Source organism: Carassius auratus, chromosome 50 (assembly GCF_003368295.1).
Source record: "Carassius auratus strain Wakin chromosome 50, ASM336829v1, whole genome shotgun sequence".
NCBI lineage: Eukaryota > Metazoa > Chordata > Actinopteri > Cypriniformes > Cyprinidae > Carassius > Carassius auratus.
Genome location: NC_039292.1, coordinates 6,018,750 through 6,043,674, shown reverse-complemented (window position 1 = coordinate 6,043,674; position 24,925 = coordinate 6,018,750). Strand labels below are relative to the sequence as shown.

At 37.0% G+C, this 24,925-nt stretch overlaps 1 protein-coding gene across 2 annotated transcripts in view; it reads right to left on the bottom strand.

The window, feature by feature from the left end:
- Positions 1-22,380, bottom strand: part of LOC113066775 (junctophilin-3) — a 31,024-nt gene extending 8,644 nt beyond the window's left edge. Inside the window, exons 1-3 of one of the 2 annotated variants that reach the window (XM_026238790.1) lie at positions 21,856-22,380; positions 19,932-21,773; positions 9,654-10,461 (exon numbers count right to left, since the gene is read on the bottom strand). In XM_026238790.1, coding sequence (XP_026094575.1) covers positions 9,654-10,461; positions 19,932-20,313 — 1,190 coding nt within the window. In that variant the 5' untranslated portion in view covers positions 20,314-21,773; positions 21,856-22,380. The remainder of the gene's footprint in view (positions 1-9,653; positions 10,462-19,931; positions 21,774-21,855) is intronic. The other variant, XM_026238791.1, reaches the window with a different exon arrangement.
- Positions 22,381-24,925: the final 2,545 nt, after the last annotated feature.

Below are 24,925 nucleotides of genomic sequence, written 5' to 3'. Positions count from 1 at the left end.
GTTTATTTAGCAGAATAAGACAAGGGAGATTTATTAAATATATAAAAAAAATATATATATATATAAATATATATATTATTACATATTTATTAATGTATACTATTTACTTTTTTCCAGCAAGTTCTTATTGTAAATTAATCATTAATGCATGCACTTTTTAATCTTGAATCAAAGTGTAATAACTTGTTCTTCCTCTAAATGGTTTTTATTTTATATATTTTTCCATATATATTTAAACATTGTTTTTGCAAACTCCTGCACACTTGGCATGATTTAATCAATTTCTGATCTATTCTATCTTAGTTCAACCATACTCTTTTTTTGTTGTTGTTGTGGAATAGGTCCATCTGTGTCACATTACATAACGTTTTATGCTGAGATTTCAGTCACCCTAAACCAAAAGTGTATTTTAATTAGGGGCAGTATTATTAAGTTTTATGAATGGTGATTTGGTTGTTCAGTTTTAATTGGGAAAACCACGACCACAGCAAAACACACACAGCATATGGTTTAGCCAATGAACATTCCAGTCATTAAATTTATAAGCCACACGCTTCAGTGCCTACAAAGATCTTGACGCTCTGATTATCCAAGGGTTGACGATAAACACAGGCTGAAGGCAAACAATTACACAGCAGTCACACATCCTCACTCTGAGAGACACTCTCGGGACTCTAAAGAGTCATGCCTTTGTGACACTGTAATTCTCACTTGTTTTAACTCCGTAAACTTGCCAAGACTCCATGATCTATAAACCAACTGTACTGCAGTTTAAATAACCATGTTTGAATGTAAACATAAGTAGTTGCAAAACAGTAAGATTTAGGCTAAACATATTCTGAATGAATAAGCAAAACCCCAAACATTTTACAATTATCGTCTACAAAACGCATGTATTGTTCGTTGTTTCCCATCTGGACCTGGAACAGGCAACAGTGCTTGCTCCGACTGCTTGATAATTCACTGAGCAAATCAATGTGGTCTGTGTTTGAGACAATAAAAGAGAGTTAGTGTTTACAACCTTGCCTTTTAATGTGTGATTCCCATTCATCGCACCCATCTGTTTTACCTGTGTGCGATTGACACTTTGACTTTGCGTGATGACGCACAGCATCATGCTGGCAGGGGTGCTGGATTGTGTATCCAGTAAATAGAAAACAAGATAAATTGATTTAGTGGAAAAACTGCACGAGATAAGAAAAATATTACTGGAATTGAGTTGATTTGGACAAATTGGCAAAATAATATTATAAATGTATTAATAATTGAATTCTATTTAGTTTTAAATGAAGCGTGTTAGTAGACGTTTGTCAATTATTTAGACTTGCATTAATTAATATTAATATGATTTAACAATAAATACAATTGTTTAAATTAAATTGTATACATTAATATTTAAGTATTATTAATTTAATTGTATTTAGTTTGAAATTGTGTATCTGTAGTTGATGTTAATAAATAGTAATGAATAGGAAATTTCAGTTAGTTTATTATAGATTTAAACAACTTATACAGCTGTTTAAATGTTATTACATACATTGAATATTTATAAAAATATAAACTTAATAATTAAAGTTTATTAGTAGTAGTTTTATTTTGTTAAACTACAATTTTTCAAATATTACATTACATTTTATTGAATAAATATTGAAGTGTAAAATAATAATTTAATTTAGTTTGAAATAGCTTATTTATCGTAGTTGATTTTGTAGTTTAAAGGGGGGCTGAAATGCTATTTCATGCATACTGAGTTTTTTACACTGTTAAAGAGTTGGATTCCCATGCTAAACATGGACAAAGTTTAAAAAATTAAGTTGTATGTTTAAAGGAGTATTTTTGTTCCAAAAATACTCCTTCCGGTTTGTCACAAGTTTCGGAAAGTTTTTTTCGAGTATGGCTCTGTGTGACGTTAGATTGAGCGGAATTTCTTTATATGGGTCCTGACGCACTTCTGCCGGAAGAGCGCGCGCTCCCGTATAGCACAGCACTGAGAGCACAACGGACTTCACTGATCAGAGCGAGAGCGTCGCGAAATGTCACAAAAGAAGTGTGTTTTTGGTTGCCAGGGCAAGACAACCCTGCACAGATTACCAAAAAAAAAAAAAAAAAACTGCATTAAGGGACCAGTGGATGGAGTTTATTTTTACAGAGCATCAACAGAGTTGTGCAAGTGTTTTTGTTTGTTCCCTGCATTTCGAAGATGCTTGTTTTAGAAACAAGGCCCAGTTTGATGCCGGATTTGCACATCGTTTATTTCTTAAGGATAATGCAGTCCCAACGAAAAAGGGTCACGATCGAGTGTTGAAACCGCAGGCGGTGAGTAAAACTGCTTCAAATATCTCTGTGTTGTTAACTTAGCTATTGGCGCGTAAGCACATCAAGTAAACAACATGCGATGTTGTCATCAAACTGCACTTTCCACATGTACAGCTTAAAAAAAAAAAAGTTGCTATATGTCAAATATTTTTTTTTTTTTAGCTGTTTTCACAAGTCAGTTGAAATGAATAGAACAGACAGGTGTTCGTACATAACTTTCGATATTTATTGCACGTCAAAAGACAGTAAGAGTTTTATCCTGCACTTCAAGTATTATCTTTGTAAGAAGAGTGTTTTGGGCCACTAGCTTTGTAGATGCGTGTCACACATTACATGTACACATTGCATGCACCTTCTTGCCTTTGACCACAATGAATTTGAAGTAGCGCTTATATCTCCACCTTGAAAATGGCAACTTTTCATCGGATTGCTCCTGACTTCTGCTGCTGCTGTGAATCTGTGCTGTTGCGTGTGTGTGTGTGTGTGTGTGTGTTTGGCGCCGCTGGCGCGTGTGCCGGCATGTGTGTAAAAACACTGGCTCTGATTGGCTACCATGAAACATATGACTCTGCCTTAGCTAATCATAATCGCTTATCTCTTTTTTAACCCACCTCCACACTCGCTGTGTGAGCCAGTGGTGCATTCGGACTGCATAGTTTATTAAATCAATGCATAGTAACGCACCGCATTGAAAAAATAACGTCGTTACCTAACGCCGTTCTTTTAAACGCCGTTATTCCAAACACTGGTAATGTCACAGCTTCCAAACACTCTCAACGCAAAAGCCTACTCACGCTCGTGATTCTTTAGCTCCGCCCACGCCTCCAGGCGCTCGTGTTTTTCTGGGAAAAATCGGTACAGACTATCTTTCTCTTATAAATATAATAAAACTAAACACTTTTTGGAGTTATGAAGGATGCAGTACTACTCTATAGGTACTCAAGATTAACAGGATATTGAGTGAAAACGAGCATTTCACCCCCCCCCCCCCCCCTTAATTCAAATTGTATTCATGAAAACGTATTAAGACATATATTATAAAACAATTATTAACATTTTTCAAATATTATTGAATACATTTTAAAATTAAACAAAAACATGAAATAACTTATTGCACTTATTTTCAGAGTTTTAATGAACGTGTGATGTTCCAGACGACTTCCAGGCAGATTATTCATATAAATGGACCACATGAATCCCAGGTATGAGGATGCTCTCCCTTTCTCACTGAACTTTTCCCCCTGGTTTGGTTCTCTCTGCTTGTTTGTGCAGTGGCTGTCTTGGTGCAGTATTGCATGTCAATTCTCATCGATTGCACCCTTTTTTTTCTGCTCTAGGCTGTCTTCAACCAGCCAGCCAAACCAAGTGCATGTGTGTGCGAGAAAGTGTGCGTGTATATGAGTGCTTTAACATGTGAGGGTTCAAATGGGGCCATAGCATGTGGTGTGGTCAGAACATGTGGGCGCGAGAGCATTTCGAGTGTGTGTGTGTGTGTGAGAGACGGTGAGCAACAGCGAGGTAGGTTGGATAGAGAGATCTTAGGATTGCATTCACCCCTTGCCTTGCCGGTTGTCCTGGCAACGGCAGAGGAGAGTAAGTGAGGGAGAGAATAAGATGGCGTGGGGTATAAAAAGGACAAACAATTAGATAACAGAGGAGAATAAGAGGAGGATTGTGGGATGCTTCTGGAGGTGTTGAGAGTACAGTCAGAGAGTGAGGGCTGGATGTGAGAAACCGTCCATTCACTAATAGAGGGTCTCTAAACTGTGTGTATACTGTCAGACATACACACACACACACACATACACGAAGACTGATCCATAGGTGCTGTGAGACTGAGTCGAGCTGTGCTGGCTGCTGTTCTATTTATATACTGCTGAACGGTAGCAATGTTTCTAAACACTTTTTGATGGAAACAGAGACTACACATTGTTTGACAGCAAGTCTCTCTAACTCAAAACAATTAAAGGCACAGTTCAGCCACAAATTAAAATGATGTCATCTATTCACCCTTATATTGTTCCAAACCTGAATGACTTTCATTTTAATGCAGAATATCATGGCTGCTCTTTTCCAAATAAAATATCTCTTAAAAATATCTCTTAAAACAAGTGCATTTACTTAAAACAGTTTTGTTTTCAGATAATTGATGGTCAAAGGTTTTTTTTTTATAGCAATGATGCTATAAATAAATGCTGTTATTTTTAACTTTCTATCTATAGGGGAATCTTGAAAAAATGGTTTACACAAAAATATTAAGCAGCGGAAAAAATTATTCTGGTAATAGCAAAAATGTTTCTCAAGCTGCAAATCAGTATATAATGAAGATTCATGTGACACTGAAGACTATAATAATTGGCTGCTGAAAATTCAGCTTTGCATCAGAATTAGTTTTAAAATATAGTACAATACATAGCAAACATATACTAAAAATACCAACCCTAAATTATTGATCTGTAGCATGTATTTGAATTAGGTTTCTTTTTAATGCGTCATTGGGCCAAGTAATATTTGAAATTATAATATTCACTTAATTTTGATTTCAATAAAATATGAAAAAGCCGAAAGTTTTAATGAAAATTAGGTAATTTTTCATTTTTCTCTCCATTGTATAGCTTTTTTAAACTTATCTTCAAGCCCCATTCACTTTCAATGTATCTGTAAGAAAAGTAGCCATGTTTTTTCCACCCCAAATATTTACTTTTTGTGATCCACTAAGGAAAAAAAGTCAATCAAATGGGTTTTGTCCAACATTTTGGATCAAATGAATTTTCAGTTTTGTGAACTTCCCCTTTAACACATTAATTTAACACTCATCCACGTGTAAATGCTCTCATCTTTCCCTGAGGCTAACACAGATTCTCACTCTCGTTTTTCTTCCCTCCTGCCTCTCAACACTAAAACACGTGCAGGCACTTCCCATCGGTTCTTTCACTCTCTTTCATACACAGTTTTTTTCTTCAGAGCCCTGCCTCTCATTCACATTCTCCTTCTCTGGTGCCTTTACTAAATGATCTGAACGCCCTCTGTTCTTTTTTGGGCTCAGATTCACACATCCACAACGGCTTACAGTCAGTGATGTTTTTTGTTGATGCTCTGACAATTTGAAAACATTCATAAATGTTGCTATTCAGAGGTGATTGGATGTATTGCAAATTAAGTTAAGGGAAATTTAACAGATTAAATGCTGGTCACCTTTGTGGTAAATAATACTATTATAAATTCCTAACAGAGTCCAGAGATGGCCATCTTGTGACAACAAAGCACTAATCACTATGGATGACCCAAATAATCTGCCCCTTGACCACCAGAACAAAGCTTTAATTTGCAGATGACTCATGGTTGCTTCCGGTGTTTGGGCATCAGTGTACGTATACTGTAGACACCATCTCATTGTTTAGCTATTTGGTTATTGGTTGCTAAATAGATATTTTGGCTAATAGTTAATATAAAATTTCATATTAATATTATATAGCAAATATTTTCAACCAATTTTTTCTCTCTCTCTCTGAATAATATGAACCAATAATTCATTTTCAGGAACTTGCATTAGGAAGAAAAGTACCGGGATCAATTTTGAGTTCATGTCAGTATTGTTATTATAGACTAAAACAATTAAAAATCGTCATCATTAACTGAAATAAAACAAATAAAATAAAAACTTAAATTAAAATAAAAAATGTTGGCAACTAACTGTAATAAAGTTTAATTTAAAGTACTGAACTTATTTTTTGTTATATATATATATACATATTTACACACATATATACGACAATTTAAAACAATCATTAACTGAAATAAAACAAAAAATAAGTTAATATTAATATTAAATTAATGCATTTAGCAGACACTTTTGTTCAAAGTGATTTACAGTGCATTCAGGCTAACATTTTTTTTACCTAACGTGTGTTCCCATTCCTGGTAATCAAACCCACAACCTTGCACTGCTAACATAATGCTCTACCACTTGAGCCACAGGAGAAATATATAAATCCATAAATAAGGAAAGCATATAACAAAATTGTTTCAACTCAGATTAAAAAGAAAACCAAAAATATACAAATTAATTTAATTTTATATTAATATTTAATCTGATTTAAAATATGAATAAATACTACAATTACAATGGTGTATAAATAATACTTAAGTAACATGCATCTTTGATTTTAATATTAATATTTTTGTATGTAATATACATACTCTTAGAACCTGACAAAAAAGAAAATGCATTAACCACTTTATAATGGTTTATTTAACATTTCTACTTCAGCTGTATCTCATTGGTTGCTGTGGAGCGCTGTGTGTATGCGTCTGCTCTGTGTGTTGGCAGGGCCAGTGCTAAGCTGTAGTGATAGCATTGCTGAGAATATAATGAGGTCAGTGGGATTTGTGGGGTGAGTGACGCTCTTAATATAGCACATGCATACCTATGCACGCTTATATGTGAGCATGCACAGGTATGCAAGCACATGCAGCCGCAAGCAAATAAACAAACATATGTGCTTACACACTCATATCCCTAACATGTATGTACAGATCACATGTCCTCAACATGTGTGAGGCTATAAGCTGCTGTGAGTTTGTGAAGGGTTAGGAGTCTTTAAAATAGAGAAAGTGGGAAAAAACAAATAACTGGCTTATATCCAATTCAGTCTGCCTGGACTATCTCCGACAAGTCTCCAGCACTCTTTGTATAATGCAGAAACCTCTGATTCTCCATGTTCTGATTTCTCTTCCTGAACCCTATCTTGATCTCCTTTTTCTTCTGATGACCTATGACAACCCAAACAACCCGAACTAGACCTGTGATTCCAAGCCCGGAGAACCTACTGAACTCCATGGGGTTCTTGGAAAGATTTTGCTTTATATATATATATATATATATATATATATATATATATATATATATATATATATATATATATATATATATATATAAACCTGAGACTTAAAGGGATAGTTTACCCAAAAATGAGATATTCTCTCAACATTTACTTGTACTTATGTCGTTCCAAACCTGTATATCCTGTATATCTGTGAAATACAAAAGGAGATATTTTGAAGACTATGCTAGTTGCTGTTTTCCATGCAATTACAATGAATGGGGGAACACAAAATCACCATAAATGTATTAAAATGTGGTCCGTATGACCTATGAGTTCAATTTAAACTCTTCTGAAGTAATTTAATAGCATTATATGAGAAACAGACAGAAACTGAATTGTAAACTATTAAACTGTTAAATTGGCCTCTATTCAGTCAGTTGAACTTGAACTGAATTAGTCTGAATTGTAACAGATCAACTGATTCATTAAGAGGTTTAATATTTGAATATTTAATATTTAATTTATTTAAATATGCAGCTTTATTTTATTTTGTTACATACTTAGTTGTAGAAATTTTAGTACATCATCAAGAAACAAGTTTTTTTAACATTTACGTTTTATATAAAAAAATTATTTCAGCACTAATTGGATCAACAAAACCTATTTTCATTAATTTTAGTTCTAGTTAATAACAACAACAACTGTTTTGCATGAGCTATTCTTTTAACATTAAGGCTGCCAAATCTTAAAATAATTAAGATTTAAATTTCATTGTAGTTTTTTTTATCAGTTTTTTCCCTCCCCATTTAATGTCAATTCATAAGAACACATTTCTATTTTAATGTCAATGAAAGAGCATTTGAAACGTATTAATGCAGCTGTGTTGCTACCTAAGACGACAAATTATGAGAAAAAATGCTGAATGCAGAAGACATGCTTACATTTTTCAATTAGCATTCAATATTCAACAAAAATGTATTCAGTTAATACACACACACACACACACACAGACATGCAGTAACAGTGTCAGCAGATTTATGACTATGGCATTCCACATGTGCATGTTATTGATTGTACCACTGTTGCTCTGCATCAATACAGACATCAGTCAACTTGCTGATGCTCCCAGAATCTACGTGACTCTCATTAAGTGAGTGCGGACTTATGTATTCTCTCTACATTCTGACACCGACACAAATCATTCATGTTTCCATAGCAACCACACCACAGAGTGGCACCAGCAAGGCCTATTTAACAGGTCCCAAGTTACCGCTAGAAATATGGCCCTGCGCTTGGATGCAGTGCAAAGCATTGAACGGATACATTTTGTAGAATGATACACTAATGTCAGTGAGCACTTGTGTAGTCTAAGCAGATGTTTGAGTGTGCGTGCTAAGAAGCCATCTATGTGCCTGCATACTCCTAAAAATTGGCAAAGCTTTTAGCACATAAAGTATATTAATTTTTACAATGCACATTTATAGTACCCTGTTAGCTCACATACTACATTGAGACATCTATATGATGTCTGCATTTAAATCTGCAATATATATTTTTTAGAGTGTTTGCTTGTCTGTAAAGCTCATCAGATGTAATTTGTTCTCTAGTTTTAAGTAAATCATGCACTCAATATAATAATTTGTTCCCTTGTTTTAAGGCAATTGTATTGTTTTAGTAAACACTAAATAATTTGTTCTACTTCCTGTCCACATTCTCATAAGCTGATGTAGATGCCTCTCACTCAAAAATATTCCATACAACCCTGCAAGGCTTTTGAGAACATCTCTATAACTCATTCCCAACTCAAAATAAAACTCAATTAAAGTGTCTCTGTCCATAACATAACATAGCAGCAACAGGTTAATGAGAATGCGGACATGAAGTAGAACTAATTATTATTTTGTGCATATGACTTACTTCAAACAAGGGAACAAATTAGTAAATTAACTTTTTTCCTGCATGTCATGTGTGGGCTCTGTAGTAGACAGCAAACGATAATACTTTTAAATGAGCACCAATACAATTTTATCAGTCATAACTTGTGGAGAGAAATAGCACAGACACTAAGTGTGCTGTCTAAACTTTGTTTCAATAGGAAATATGTCAATGCTTATAATTTAGTTATGTCATGGCTATGAGCCCAAATACTTGCTAGTCGATTGCAGATGGGAGGGTATAATTATTCTAGAGATCTAATTGGACAGAAATGTAAGTGAGTACCCTAGTCATAAACATTTTTGGTCCCTTTGAAACATGCATGTGTACTTAAAGCTAATTTTGTCAACTCTTAAGAGTACATTAGTATTTGACTGCATAAACATTGAGCTTGTCAAGTCTTTCAACCAATTAAAAAACGGAAGCCAGTCTAGTAAAATAATTAATGCATTATTTTCATCTAAAATTAGGAAACCACCTTGGTTTGCTTTTGGGAAAGTATAGGTTAGAGGGCTTTTCGATGTCAACAAGCAGCTAGCAAAGATATGTTATCGAAGCAAGACCCCTGTGTCTTACCTTGAGAGTGCGATTTCTGCCTTTTGCTTCGCTATGTCAGCGGCCTTATCTGCCGCCTCGACCGCTCTGTCCACTTTCTCGCGGATCTTGCTGGCACGTAGTGGGATGAGGTTCTTCCGTTTGCCACTGACAAGAACATTCTGTTTGTATTTGCCCTCCTCTTTGGTGCCATCAGAAAAGGTTGTGCATCCGTAGCCATGCCTCTTGTTGCCCAACCACTCACCCTGGTAGTGCAGTCCGTCCGAACGCCGGCTTACCCCGCAGCCTGTCCTCTTGTCGTTCTTCCATTCTCCTGCATAACTCTCTGTTGTAGTGGCGTCTACATCATCCTCGCCTACCGCGAGCTCACCCTCCCCTTCGCCTAAGCTAATGGTTGAGTTGATGTCGGATGCAGCGGAGCTGACCGTACTCATTCCGGCCTCACTGCGGAAGGAACTCTGCTTGCTCCGCTGGCTGGCTAATGAGCTCTTGGACTCAGATTTTCGCAGCTTGAGACCACTCAGGAGTGAGCGGCGGAACAAGCCCTTCTTTTTGTTTTTCAATAGCTCTGCCTCACTGTGGGCCGTCAGAACGAAGCCTCCACGGGACACGGCTGGACTCCCCGCTGCTAGGACACCACCACCCCCCATGCCAGCCACAGGCGCCCGGTCGCCGGTCAGCAGAGCTGTGCCATTGCTGTGCTCAGAGCGTAGAGAGTTTATGGAGGTACGCAAAGGTGAACGAATGATGGCTGCCATGCCGTATGGAACGCTTTGTCGTACACCGTATCCATGCCGCATGCCGCCCACCCATTGGCCCTGGAATGTACCTGAGTGAAAGAACAGGAGATAAGAGACAACTTTAGACATGTACACTACGAATCAACAAACAAACTGACTGTTGCAGGATTCTGCAGAACTGCAGCAGATGTGAAACCCAGGGTTCCCCTGCTGAGTCTGCTGCCTTAAGGTTTCTCCAGTTTGGAGAGTTGCCTCATGTTTTCAGCTTTGATAGTCTTCCTGTAACTATGCTTGGAAAATCATTGTTTAAGGAAAACTGACTTAAAAAGCTGCCTTTTAGCATCAGTGGTAACAAGCATGAATTTTGGACCAAGATAACAGTCTTTTCAAATGGTTTCAGAGACTAGGAAAACAGTCAAATGCAACAATACTGTCACACTTTCATCAAACTCAATCATTCAACCCTGTTGAACCCTGGGTTTCACATTTGGACATATGTATCATGTTATTTGATCTATTTTGATCTTAACTCAAATAACTGATGGCAATAAAAGATTTAGAAGACCTGAATGGATCTATACTCCATTTGTGGCAAAGTTAGGCAGAAAATATCTGTGAAACCTTTCGGTGACCTTATGTGTGCTGAAAAACAGGTGCTTTGAGTCTTGGTCATTTTAAACTTGCGAATGTGATTGAAAACCAGAGGACAGTGAAGACGACAATTTAGCTGCAGGCACTTAGTATTTTGAAAGGTTAATTGCCATTTACCTGCCTTGATACTATAAACTAAACCACTAGGGAGATCATACTGCTATATACGTCTCTGTAATATGTTTGTGCCTTTTGAGTAACTCTGTACAGTTGGGAGAGGTTTGTAGTGCATGATACTCCAGGCACAAACAGTAATAATCCTCGTGAGCTCAATAAAATGCTTCTCTCATTGCTTTTGTGCCATACAATGAGAGCAAGTAACAGCTTAATGAAAAAAAGAATGAAATGTAGTGGGGCAGTGCATAAAAATAATGTGGAAAACCTGCCTCATAGTTCACTATAGCAAACTACGTTGAAATATGCAGCGCATATCACCTAAAATAGAATCGTTAAGTATTGTTTATCACCTAAACAGTTAGACTGAGATTAAAAATCATATTTCGAGCATGTGGATTGTAAATGCTGTACTTATATAAAGAATTAATTTTCTTGCAATGCCACGGGCTCATGATATCCCTGAGATGCACCATTGTTAAAGCTGTGATTACTTGTAGCATCATCAGCATGACCAACCTCATCAATGGAAAGCACAGGAAGTGCCATAATGGCAACAGTGGAAGAGTGTTTTTGGCAGCCATGATCTCCAGACCTGGCTCAATTACTTTGCTTATTGTGATGGAGCCTCAAGGGACCAAGTCTTCATCTTATCGATCTTAATGTCCATGAGGTATCACAATTTTCATCAATTGAGCTGCCAGCCGTGTTATTTATTGGTGAGTATGGCAACAAAATAATGGAATGTTGCATTCTGTAAAATTTCCTTCGTGGTGCTGGCGGTCTGATCTTTCTGTCGGGAGTCTTGATGAATCACCATCTTGGAACTTTCATTAAGGGACATGGGTAACCAATAACACTAAGGTTCTTGCAGGTGATAAAAACAGTGCTGATGGGCTTTAATCTAAAAATCACATTGACATTGATAGAGGAAATAGCATTTAAATCCCTACAGTTGTTTTGTCATTAGAGGACTGATGCTTAATTAATCACAACTAATGACATATAGATATCTGCTGAGAAAAGCCCTCAAACTAATATCTTTTATAACTTTATATTGGTGTGGCATTTGAGAAAAAGCATGATCGACAGTTAGTGGAAACTAGATATTACTGTTTATAAAGTTTTAAATATGGATATTCGTCTTACAAAAACACATAAATTCGCTTCAGGAGGCCTTTATTATCCCCCCAGAGTCATGTGGGACAGTTTTTTATGATGGATAAACTGGAATTCTTTTGGAATATTGAAAAATAACATCAATTCACTGCCCTTATAAAGCTTGGAAGAGCCAGGACATTGTTTAATATAACTCCAATTGGATTTGTCTGAAAGAAGATATATATATATAATTAGGATGCCTTGAGGGTGATTAAATTGTGGGGTAATTTTAATTTTTGGGTGAACTACCCCTTTTTAGTCAGTTAATTAATATATATATATATATATATATATATATATATATATATATATATATATATATATATATATATATATATATATATATATATATTTGTTCATTGCATTACATGAATGCTTTAAAATTACAGTTCCACTCATTACTGTTTCTAAAATAAATGGTTTGTAATTTGTCCCCATGTCACTGTAAGGTAAGCTAGCAATATCAGCAAGCATGAAAAGCAAACTAGATAAAACATTTTTATTTTTCCAGACTGAGCTCTGTACTCCACAAATCTTGTTTTGTCTCTCTTTAGGTGTTCTCTTATCACACTTACAACTGAATCCAGTTACAGAACATCTCTCTCCATGGTGCTGAAATGAGGGATAACACTCTCTTGAAAGGACAGTTCACCAAAAAATTTTAATTCTGTCAGTTTACGTACCCTTAAACTTGATTGATATTATTTCTTCAATGAAACACAAAAGATTTTTTTAAGAATATCTTGGCTATATATGATTTTACAAGAAGTTAGGTTAAGTTCAGGTTATTTAAATGTTTTTATTTTTGTGTTCCACAGAATCAACAAAATTATTCAATTTTAGAACAACGTGAGGGCGAGTAAATGGTGAACTATCCCTTTTAGAGTTTTTGCTCACCTAGCATGGATTTTTATTTTTTTTTTGAACGGAAGGTATATATTCACCATCCACCTGATCTGTCCAGTACTTTTTGGCACTCTGTGAGATCCCCTCTGATGTAACCACTATCCCTACATGCTGATGATTCATCCTGGCCAACATTCTAGAACATGCTGGCACTATTACTGTGGCAGCCACACACACACACACACACACAGCTCACTGTGCTACTTCCGTTATCTCACCATCTCTCCCACCTCTTATTCATTCTCGCCCTCTTTTGTTTTCTCCCATCCCTTTTGTCTTTACATTATCTACTTTTTCATCCTGTTAGCTACATGCATACACATTCAGCTATATGAACGCCCCCTTTCCCTCTGCCTTTATTGATCTCTGTGGGTTAGCACACCAGCGAGGGCTGCTGGATGGCTCAATGAGGCTGGAGCTGTGCTTGGCGGATTTTCCCAGCCCCCCACTTCAATATGTACTTTCCTGGCTTACAAGCAGCCCTGCCACAGAGCTTTCCTCTTTAACAGTCCAGTATTCCTCTATCTATCTATCTATCTATCTATCTATCTATCTATCTATCCATCTATTGTTCTATATGTTTATCATTCTTTTTATCATCTCTCGCTCCATCTGTCGATCATTCTATCCATCAATCCTTCCATCCATCCATCAGAAAACAACAAAAAGTCAGTAAACCCAGCATACTCTTGAGGTAACCGTTTTATGCTTTGGCAAATTTATAATAAATATAGTGGCCGACAGTTGGCCAACATCTGGCTGATGCTTGCTTCATATTGTTGGGCAGCATCTGCTTGCTGTGTAATATGTAGTTCAAACACAGGCCTAAACTGATGAGATAAGCTTGAAAAATTCCCACACACACTGACACAAAGAAAGAGAGGAGGCGTCAGTTCACACCTCCCAAATATTCACAGTGTAGTTCTTTCGCTAAAACACACACGCTATCTTCCATTCATTATCTACTGGGCACTTCTGCTTGCTTCAGATTTTAACATTCCAGAAAACTAAAAATCTACAAATAAAATAATCTATTTCCTCTTCTCATTGCACACAATTAGAAATCTCTACTACTTATTGCCTAGCAAACGATTTTTGTGGATAGTCAGTAACATTAATTTCCTTAAAACAAAAGCAAATCTAATAGATAGTTCAATGGATTACAGACAAGAGAGAATTTTTGATTATGATGCATTGGCAGGCCTTCCAGAATAAAAGCTGTCTGACAGTGATGTAAAACTGCTGACGTCTCTAGTGCTCTGATTGATGGGCCCAGTATTAGCAGAGACACAAAACTAAGCATCCGACTCGAGGTCTGGCGGTCTGAGGACAAAGATCTGCCTACCGGCTGAAATAGTTTTGTACATTGTCTTCTAGTTTGAGGTATGTGGTGTGGGAACTTGTCCTTGATTAGCCTTTGAATTGCTATGTGCTCCCTGAAGGCCTCGGGCAGGGTCCCAATTCACAGCAGCTGAAACCAACATATGATCTTCACTGTTTGTTAACCAGATGAGCAGGAAGAGTACAGGTTTGGTGACACTTTACATTAGATTATATTTATGGACACTTTAATGTAAATTTAACTAATTGCAAAGGTATATTGCAGTGTTTACAAGGAACGTCTCAAAATAATGAAACATTAAGTAGGCTACAGATTGTTTGTTGATATTCATTTCTTACAGTTAAGCTCATATTTTACATAGATGTTAAAATAGTTTGCATTTTTACGGCCCTGAAGTATGGTAGCTGCATAACAGATAGTTATATAGACAGAATAATAATTCATTAATTTAGTGCAATTATCATGCTAAAGATGTGTTTAATAATGTGTTGTGTTAATTCTTCAAGCATCAATAACTTTTATTTCTGACTTTAATGGCAAAGTTGCAAATATGGATCACAACATCATATAGCCATTGGAAACATTCAAAGCATGCTTGAAAACTTGCAGTACTTAAAGGATTTTTGTCAAGATATGTGGACAGCTTCACTGTTCGGGACAAATCAGAGACACACATGGATGCAACACTGGGTATAGAGAACCAGTGTTATGTAAACTTTTGGATAGGATAATTTGTGTTAATACAGATATTGTTTTCTCTTGTATATATGTAAATATCTATTATGTTTCATCTGTAGAAGTGCTAAACAAGACACTGTTGGTAAAAAAAAAATTCTTTTCTCTTTAACTCTACAACTGACATAACATTTTATGAAACAGGAACAGTCAGGATAAAAACCAACAATCATGGATTGCGTTAAAAAGATGACATGTTACCAAAATGCATCTTTATACTTCACACTAAAGAAACTCCATCCTAGCTTTGACATTAAGAAAATAGGTTATTATCGGTCAAAACTAATTGTTGGAGTGTCCCTCATGTATGTTTTCCCAGTGAGGTCAGCCAGGGGAATGAAAGTGAGATCTCTTGTGGTAAAAGCATACGCAATCCGGAAGTCCTTTGATAATTCTGCAGGTAGCCATAGGAACTTCTCATTAAAAGAAGCAGTTAAAGAGGTGTTATAAGTAAACAGCATGACAGGCAGGCCTTATGAAAAAATGTTAGATAATCTTTAGAAACTCTTCTCTTGTATTACTATGATATCGTGGGAAAGCTCCTCTCAGGGAGAAAGAGATAGAGGGAGAACAGTCACGACACTGGCGCGCTGCTGGCGCTCTCCGTGGTTCTGAAGATAAGAGTGGGTGTATAGCCCGCCTGTTTCAGTTGGGTTTTAAATCCTCCAGAGACTTAGCAATTCATTTTTGTTCACTGTAGTGGACATAAGTTGTTTGTTAATGTCGCTAAAACCATATAAGTGTTTCATATATATGTAATATATATATATATATATATATATATATATATATATATATATATATATATATATATATTCAAATTCAATATTGTAATGATGATTATATAACAAACAGCAGGAATTAAGAAAAAATAATAAACTACAACTAACAAGAAAATAAAACATCGTTGATGTTAAAATCGGCATGTCTGACCAAACTGTTTGGTATTTCATCCCTACATTCAGTATTTTTGAACAAATGGCAAAACTTGTGTTTGTTTGTTTGCTGGGTAACATCTATCCTTTCCATGAAGTAGATGTCAGATCACTTGCTTTGTGAATTTAACAACTCTTCGAACAAACCAAGTGTGAATATGCAATATAGAGAACGACTGCTCTCTAAGGACATGTTCTAATTGATCTAATTGATGTTCCTCCGCACAGCTGTGAAAATGCAGTAACAAAAAGAAAAATGTTGCCTTGGGTCTGTCATTACTTTGCTGACTTGATTGTATAGAGTGTATATGCAGAAAGCAGTAGCCTTGTATGAGCATGGGGTGTCTCACATGGGTCACATGGTTATGTGATTAGTGGTCCTGTATTGGCTTTCTATTAGTCCTGCCTCCCACATGTCAAAACTAATTCATTTGCACTTCTGCCGGAGGCCTATGAGATGTATTGTGCAATGGCACGGGGCACACAGAATGGAAACGGTTAATGCAGAAAGATCAAAGATGCGGAAACATCACAGAACAGATTTAATCACGCGCCTTCTTGAATTTGTAATCGTTTCTTAAACAATGTATGGAGAATGTATTGCCTTTTCATGCGTTGTGATCAGGGATGCGTCTGTCTAAAGAAATGATGGCATGTGGCTAACTTGGCCTAAATATCTCACATACAATGCTAATTAGAATTCATGCCAGAAAATGTTTGTTTGGTCGGCTCTTCCATGAATTATTAATCTCGTCTTTTTCACAAATTCAGCAATTGCACCTCAGAGTAATTGTTCCATGTGTGTGATTGTGGGCCAGACTCTCGCATAGTGCACATCTGTCGGCAAATCCAGGACAGTGTACTTCTTAGAATAAAACAGGTGTTTGTATCCATAGATGGACTAAAGAGATGATCTCATATCCGTAAGCTACTGTAAGATAAACCATCCTTTGATCATTCATCATTGCTTTGGAAATAAAGGGCTTCACATGGCAAGCCAGAGGTGACTTTTCCCTGATGCAACCACATACTTTTATTGCATTGCCAGCCTTAGTTAAACAATACCATCTAAGTGTTGTTTATTCAGGCAATGTGTTATCTATATGGGTAAACGGTATTTGCGACAATGGCCCACAATACAAATAAAGCCACACTTAAAACCAAATCTCCCTGTAAGCCTACATAGACTAGCAGGCTGTTATCCGTTTAAAGGGATTTCAGTTTGACTTTTTTTTGTTCAGTGCTATATAGGTGATGTCTGTGAGAAGTGGAATAGTCCCCATTTCAGGACTATAAACACCATAACATCATCCTGAATATATCTGAATCATATAACTGAGATTTTTTTCTTTTTGTTATTAAGCCAGATGTAGGAATGTCGATTTGCATTTGAGCAATGTAGAATGCCACTTTTCGTAGGCCAAACTGATCAGCATTTGAGTTTTAGTCATGCAAGAGTGCTGCGAATTGCTATATATGAGTCACATAGTGGACATCATGACACTGCTGGCCTCAAGCAATGCAGAGTTCCACATTGATGTATCTAAGTACTTTACTCCCTGACTTCTGAATAATCATTAGGGTTACATCAGAAACTCAAATCAGAGCAGCCGTAAAAGCGAAAATCTGCCCTATCGTGTACAATTCCATTCTCTGTAATCCCTAGTAATCCCTAATGGGCTGACTCATGTTATTGAATCAAAGATTAATGTATATGATGTAACATTAATTGTTTTGAAATATCACATAAAAGGATGCATTCACAGCAAGTCTAGAAATGACAGTTTATATTTATAACAAAGGTGTGTTTATGATATTGCCTACTTTGAGTCTCTTCTTCTGCAGAAGAAGCCAACAAAAACTAAACTGACCTCTTTAAACCTGTTCTCTTAAGTGTGATGGGGGAATTCAGGTAATAATGTGAATAGTGTGTTGCAGCTGTAGTGTATTCCGACAGCACTGAGAGCTGATAAGGCCACTGCAACTTCTTTGTGGCCCTTCCTGTATCGTTTCTCCCTTCTCTGGCTCATTTTCTTTATTTTTTTTTCTTGTCAATCTCGGTCTTCTCTTACTGCTTACTGTGGTTGTGATTAAGTGGCCCAGATTAGTACCAAAGTAAGTAAACACCATTAGCGAGTCAGGCAGCCAATCAGAGTAGCGAGCACCGAGTCTCCAGTGACATGCTGACCTGCTGCCATAGTCTGTGTGCGTTTCCACAGCAACTTGCTGTAAAAGACACACAGGAAACACTTCCATAATGCAGGGAGATTGAGAGAATGAAACAGAGAGAGAGAGAGAGAGAGAGAGAGAGAGAGAGAGAGTTTATGTGGCTTCAAAAATAGGTACACTGTTGATGACTACAAGCCTCATTCACCTGAATTGACACTTTATTTAACTTAAAATAGTCAAATGTATTTCAGGCAAAGTTGTGTTTGTGTCCTAAAAATGTGTACATTTATTTATTTAACTTCATGTTTGTGAAACTCTTAAGATTTATTTGTGGAACTCATTCTATTCAAATGTATTTATGGATATAATATATTCTATAATCTATAATACATAATCTATCTCTTTGAAATTTTGCAAATTTTTTTTTTTTTTACATGGTTTTTATGTCCATACAATGGTCCAATATATTTCTGGACCCAAGTGATTTTTGTTCTGTAGGTTTGAAATGAAATGTTACCTTCCTGTCATTCATTAATATCACACCATTATTAGAAAAGACACTAAGGGTGATGAACTGGGACATTTAAATTACAAGGTACAGAGGTGAGGGTTCGGCTCAGGTGACTTTGGACAAGTATGCATTTATGTTCCAGGACGGATTCTTCATGAACTTTCACTGACAGAAAAAAACTTTTCTCTAGGCCAGTTCGAGATGGGCTATTGCACAGTTGTTATGTCAAGTTATTACAGTGGTGGTTTTGCTTGTTATGAGAAAAATACCATCTCATCTAAATTTACTTTCATGGCTATTGGTTTTTGTCAGTTATTTGGGCTTCGCATCATCTTGCCAGAGTCAAGTTATTTAATGAGAGTTCTTGTCTTCTGCTTTGATAATCTTAGTTTGTACTTTCTCCAGAACAGTACTCCAGAAACCTTGTTACAGCCCAAATAGGGTGTTCAAGGATTTTTTTGAGGGAACTGGAATCTGCCATTCTCTCTCTCTCTCTCTCTGTCTTTCTTTGCCTCTCTAGATGTCCAATTGGCCTTAATTTGAGCATCCAAATTTATCTCCTCAGCAGCTTGTGGAGGACAGAGGAAATAGCTTGTCCAAATGATAAGGGGTAGAGGAAGAATAAATAAATTCTAAGTCAAAAGTGATGAATGGTGCAAAAATGGAAACCACAGGGTATTCTAGAAATCTCTCCATCCTGTAAGAGTGTATTTGTGTTAGCCATTAAATTGAAGTTTAAATTGACTTACCTTCATGTCATTCCAAACTTGTATGATTTGATTTCTTCTGTAGAGCACACAAATAAATACTTTGGAGCAAATTTGGGTCCAACGTCAGGGTGTTCCACAGAATAAATATTGTCATATGTGTTTGTAATGACAAGAGGGTTGGTAAATGATGACAGAATTCTGGTTTGAGGTGAACCGTGTAAGGGTCTTATTGCAGCGATGTCAGTATTTTGTGGTGTCATTCAGTTGGAAGACTTTTTTTTTTTTACTACAGCTCTTTACAAAAAATAATTTATTAGACTCTTACCTCCATCAGAGTATGTCTCTGTTCCATATCCATCCTGTAGACCATTGTTCCATGTACCCTCATATTTGCCGCTGGTTCCTGTGCTTTCCCGCACTCCGTAGCGTCCCTTAAATCCATGTGTCCACTCACCTTTATAAACCCACTTGCCCTTGTTTTCAACTCCAATGCCATGGCGTTTACCTTGTGCCCAAGTCCCCTGATAGGTGTTCCCACTGGGCCAGGTATAGATGCCCACCACCTCAAAACCGTGGCTCCAGGAGCCTGCGTACTCGCCTTGGCCCTTAGGTCCTGTGCAGATGCCATGGCCGTGGGCCTTTCCCTCTTCCCACCCTCCACAGTATGATCCCCCATCATCAAAGTTGAACCTGCCCCCAGTGGACATGCATGAAATAGGTTTTGGCAAATATCCCAAATCTCAAAAAGAAAAGAAAAAGAAAAGGAAGAAAGACCCAAACAAAATCAGACTTGGAAATGGGGCTAGGGTGTTGTTGGAAAGCTGGGGAAGGAAAAGACCCGTATATGCTCCTTTTAATTGCTTTAAAAAATGCAAAAAGTTAAAAGAAAAATTGAGGAGCCCCCCTGGGCAGTAGTCCTCTCCTGTCAAACTAGGCAGGAGCAGCTTGAGCCCTCTCAGACCATCCTTCTCCAGGAGTGGAGCTTTTTATTCATGAGTTGCTTTCCTGCAGTTTCTTCTTAGTGATGAAAGTGGGCCCACGCCAGCCATGCGCGCCTTGTTCTGTCATCAGCAACGCAGAGACAATTCTCTCGGTTCTGGTGTTCTGGCCCCCTCCTCGTTCCTGCCTCCACAGAGGGCCCCTGTGCCAACACACCTACCCTCACTCCCGCTCTCCCTCTCTGGGGCTTTGAGCTGTTTCACTTCCCCTCCCAGTTGCTGAGACCACCAGGCTCCACCTAGAAACCTGTGAGTCCTCAGAGTGATGGCCGATGAATGAAGCAGGCAGGTAGCATTTACAATTGCATCCTTTCTGCCAGGAGCTCACTAACTGTTCTACCAAATCCACCCGACATGCTGATGCCACACAGGGAGACAGAGTGTAAGAGAAAAAAGAGCGATGAATTCTGCAAGCTTCAGTCTCCGTCAGCTAGCAGCAATGCAGTCTCTATCCATGCACAATCGCATACATATATACGCACGCTCTCGCTAGCACAGGAAGAGCGCACCGCTTGATCGCAAACAAACTGATGTGATTAATTCCTTATCTGGGCACTGTTTTGTCGTTGTCTCTGCTTTCCTCTCAGCTGTTTTTTCAGGTCTGTATAAAAATCCTGTGCTCCGGTTTGCTTGCAGGTGGGAAAACCAGATTCATTGTCCCCGATTTACCTTCTTCTGTTCCTCCTTGACTCAATCATGTTGTTGGAATGATTTTCATGTGACGCTTATGGTCATTTTCTTCGTCGTCATCTTATTCCCCCATATGCTTGAATGTCTCTCCCTCTCTCTCTCTTACACTGGTGTCTCTCAAATCTGCTCATTAGAGGTGGACTGTTCCAACGCAGCCAGCTCCCCCTCCCCCTTTCACATGCTCTCTCTCCCTTCATTTAAAGAGACATGCGCTGCGCTAATACTCACCGCTCTCTCTCTCTCTATCCACCTCAGGGAGCAAAGATTGCTTTTCCTAATTGCCCAGCTTAGACCTCCCCCTACCCTCCTGCTAAATCTCGATTGCTCTGCCCTCATCTAATAATTAGAGCATTTGTCAGTTAATGATAGGGCTTGATATGGTGCATTAAATCTTTGTTGCAGGTGAAATAATATAAAATCTGCTCTGTTGACCTTGGCACTTGATCATCTTGACTGTTCTTCACTGGATTCCATGATATCTGTATGCCACAATGAGCATCTTTTATTTTGTTGACTAATATGTTTCATGGCCAAAGTATGTTATAATTGAAGACTTATTACCTCATACAGCTCTGTTACAGATAGCTGAGAACATCATGCAGTTCTTCGCCGCTTGGATTAAAATGGCTTGTACAGTGTTTGTCCTCCTTCCTTCTCAAACAGATTTTCCTTATAAGTATCTGGTAATTAAGAAAGCACATTAGGATGCATGAAGATACATGGAGTCTTATATGAAAACAAGGGATTTGATGTATACATGTAATAAAACCATTAGATTTTCCTTGCAATTGTGTGAGACAGTGTCACCATTTGTAAAGAGGAGGAAGGATATTTATCCTCTCAGTTACTGGAGATCAGCTCTTACGAAGCTGGGTAAAAATACTCTGACATGTTTCTGGGCTCAGCAGGTAGTGACCCAGGTTTCATGCAGTAAACAAGTCACTTACAGTTTGACTCCAAGTAGATTTCATGTAACTTGTATACAGGTTTGGAAGGGTTACTTTTAAAATGTATTCTGTTACAGTTACAAATTACTTCATTAAAAAATGATTCAGTAACGTAATCCAAGTACCACAACATAAAAGTAATGTAATCTGATTTCTTTTGGATTACTTCGTTACATACGTAAATACAGTAAAAAAAGCAATATGTAAGTACTTTTTATTTAACCGTGACTTTAAAATGAAATAAACTCTAGTAAAAACTATTTGAAACTTTAAAATCTTGTCATGTTTCACCATCTAGATATATATAAAAAGGCTATGGAGACATTAAATCACTAAAATACAATTTTGGTTAACATTATGGTTTCCATGCTAGTTGTTCCAGCCTGTACACCTGTACATTTTCAGGACTCACAACCACATTCTCGGAACACACGTACTGTTTGAAAAGAACAGGATTTGACAACTAGTTGTCTGTAACGTCATACAGTGTGAGAGAGAGCCGCTCTGCTGCACAAATGCACATCTACCGTGTGTTACATGTTTTCATGTGTGTTTTTCAGTAACTTACAGTGACGGGGAAATGAGCCTGTCTGTCACCTGAAATTTTTAGATCCCTTAAGTTTTCCACCGAAGTATTCCCGTCAGTTTTGTGTTCTGCGTGCGACTCAAATACTCCACTCTCCACCCAAATTTAAAGGCTGCTGTCAGTTAATGAAGATCTGACGGATGAACTCGCGGCTCGATTGAACTCTTGTCATGTTAGAAAGTGATAAGACTTTAAGTTTTATGGACGTCAACATCTTTTATTTTACTTTGGTCACTGTTGCTATGGTAACTGGTAAGGAATACGGGCTTGACTACCGTTGCACATTAATACGGACAGTATTCCAAACGCAACTGTAAGCTGCTGTGTTAATGGGACATTTCAAGACTTGCAGCTGTAAAGAAAACCACACATTTTCTTGAAAAAAATTACAAGATACAGTTTGACAATCAGATATCAAAAGTCAAACTATATTAATAACATCGCCTTGTTAACCATTAAAATAGCACATTTTTAACCAAAAATTCTAATTATCTGTAATTGTATGGGCTGATCTTGTTCTGATAGCTACACAAAATTGTTAAAGGGCAGCAGATGACATTATGTTAATGTGATTGTCTGTTTTCTGCTCTACCATGTAGAATTTGATGCACACACATATGGCTGTGGCTGGTTGAGGCCTGAGGAGCCTTTCCATGAGTTTGAGCCCAGAGACGCAACATCACTCAGACTTGTTAGTAAAACAGGCCATGATGACTCACGTTTCCCTGAAGCACAACTCAAATAATCAAAGCTGTTATTGAAAATTTGGAGAGTTATTAAATTAGCTTTTCTTAACTGTTTAACTACAGGAGAGCAATCGTAGAAAGAGGGAAATTTGCTAACTCAGGATTTTATGTTTGTATTAGGGATAAGCATGTTAAATCAACTAAGAGAACATATAGGGCAATGATTTAAATATGAATTGTTGGTGAAACTGAATCTACATAAGCACATAAGACAAACGTCTTTGGCATCCCACTCACTAGCCAACTCAACAGATTAAAAACACTCAGAAAGTATGTCTATCTGCATTTCCTGCTTATTTATCATATTATCTTAAGTATGCACCACTATTTTCACTGTGGCTAGCTTGACCTTGTGTAGTTGCTGTCTGATGAATTAGTCCAAAGGTAACACTGAAATTTTACTATAACACATTAAATTACAAACTGCACTACTATTTGGCATGTTTTTGATTCAGTATAAGTCATATCAAGCATTTCGTGATCCATCATTGTTGTTAATTGTAAATATGTGTTGTTGTTGTTTTTGCACCCAGCTAGATGCACTAGTACTGAATTCGTATATTTCCAAAGCTTTAAATCTGAACACCTGACACTTTTACTTGCACATCAATCTTTTTATAAATTTGAGTCACAAGTCACAATGACAGCCAGTTGCTCCCTCTAGTGTTCATTTATGATCAGCAACATTTGTTTAATTTGCCAGCTCTTTACATTTATTAGTTTACTCATCTTACAGTAGGGGCTTTTCATATTTTCTGCCAGTGCTTCTTAAATAGTTGTTATGAACTAAAAATAGAAACTTTTTGTGCATCATTTATTAATCTGTTAATGTTCATTTCTAAATATATTATTATTCTTTTTTCCTTTTTTTGTCATATTCTAATACAATTTATTGAAGTCTATAGAGAAATTAACATGTACCTATGTTAACACTAAATACTACAAAAGTATTGTTAATTTGGTTTATAATAGCTAATAAACAAGAACATAAACGCTGGAAACTTGGAATATTTATCTGCAATCCAATCCAAAACTAGCCTTGCATTATTTCATTTGCCAGCTAATAAAATCTCTAAAATCAACAACTGCATGTTCAATTTGCTCAGTAAATTGTATTTTCCAGGCAAACATGACAAAGAGAATTTATTTGAGAAAATAAGAATCCATTAGATTGAGTGAGAAAATGTATAAGACTTAGTTTCTGATTGAGCCCATAGACAGTAAAAGATTGAGCCCTAAGACAATTGGCGCCATCTTCGGGAAAGGTTGACGTAATGAAATGACAAAAACAGGTTTCCAATTTTTGCCTACAGACAAAGGCATAACACTTTCCTGTACCACCACAACCAGAA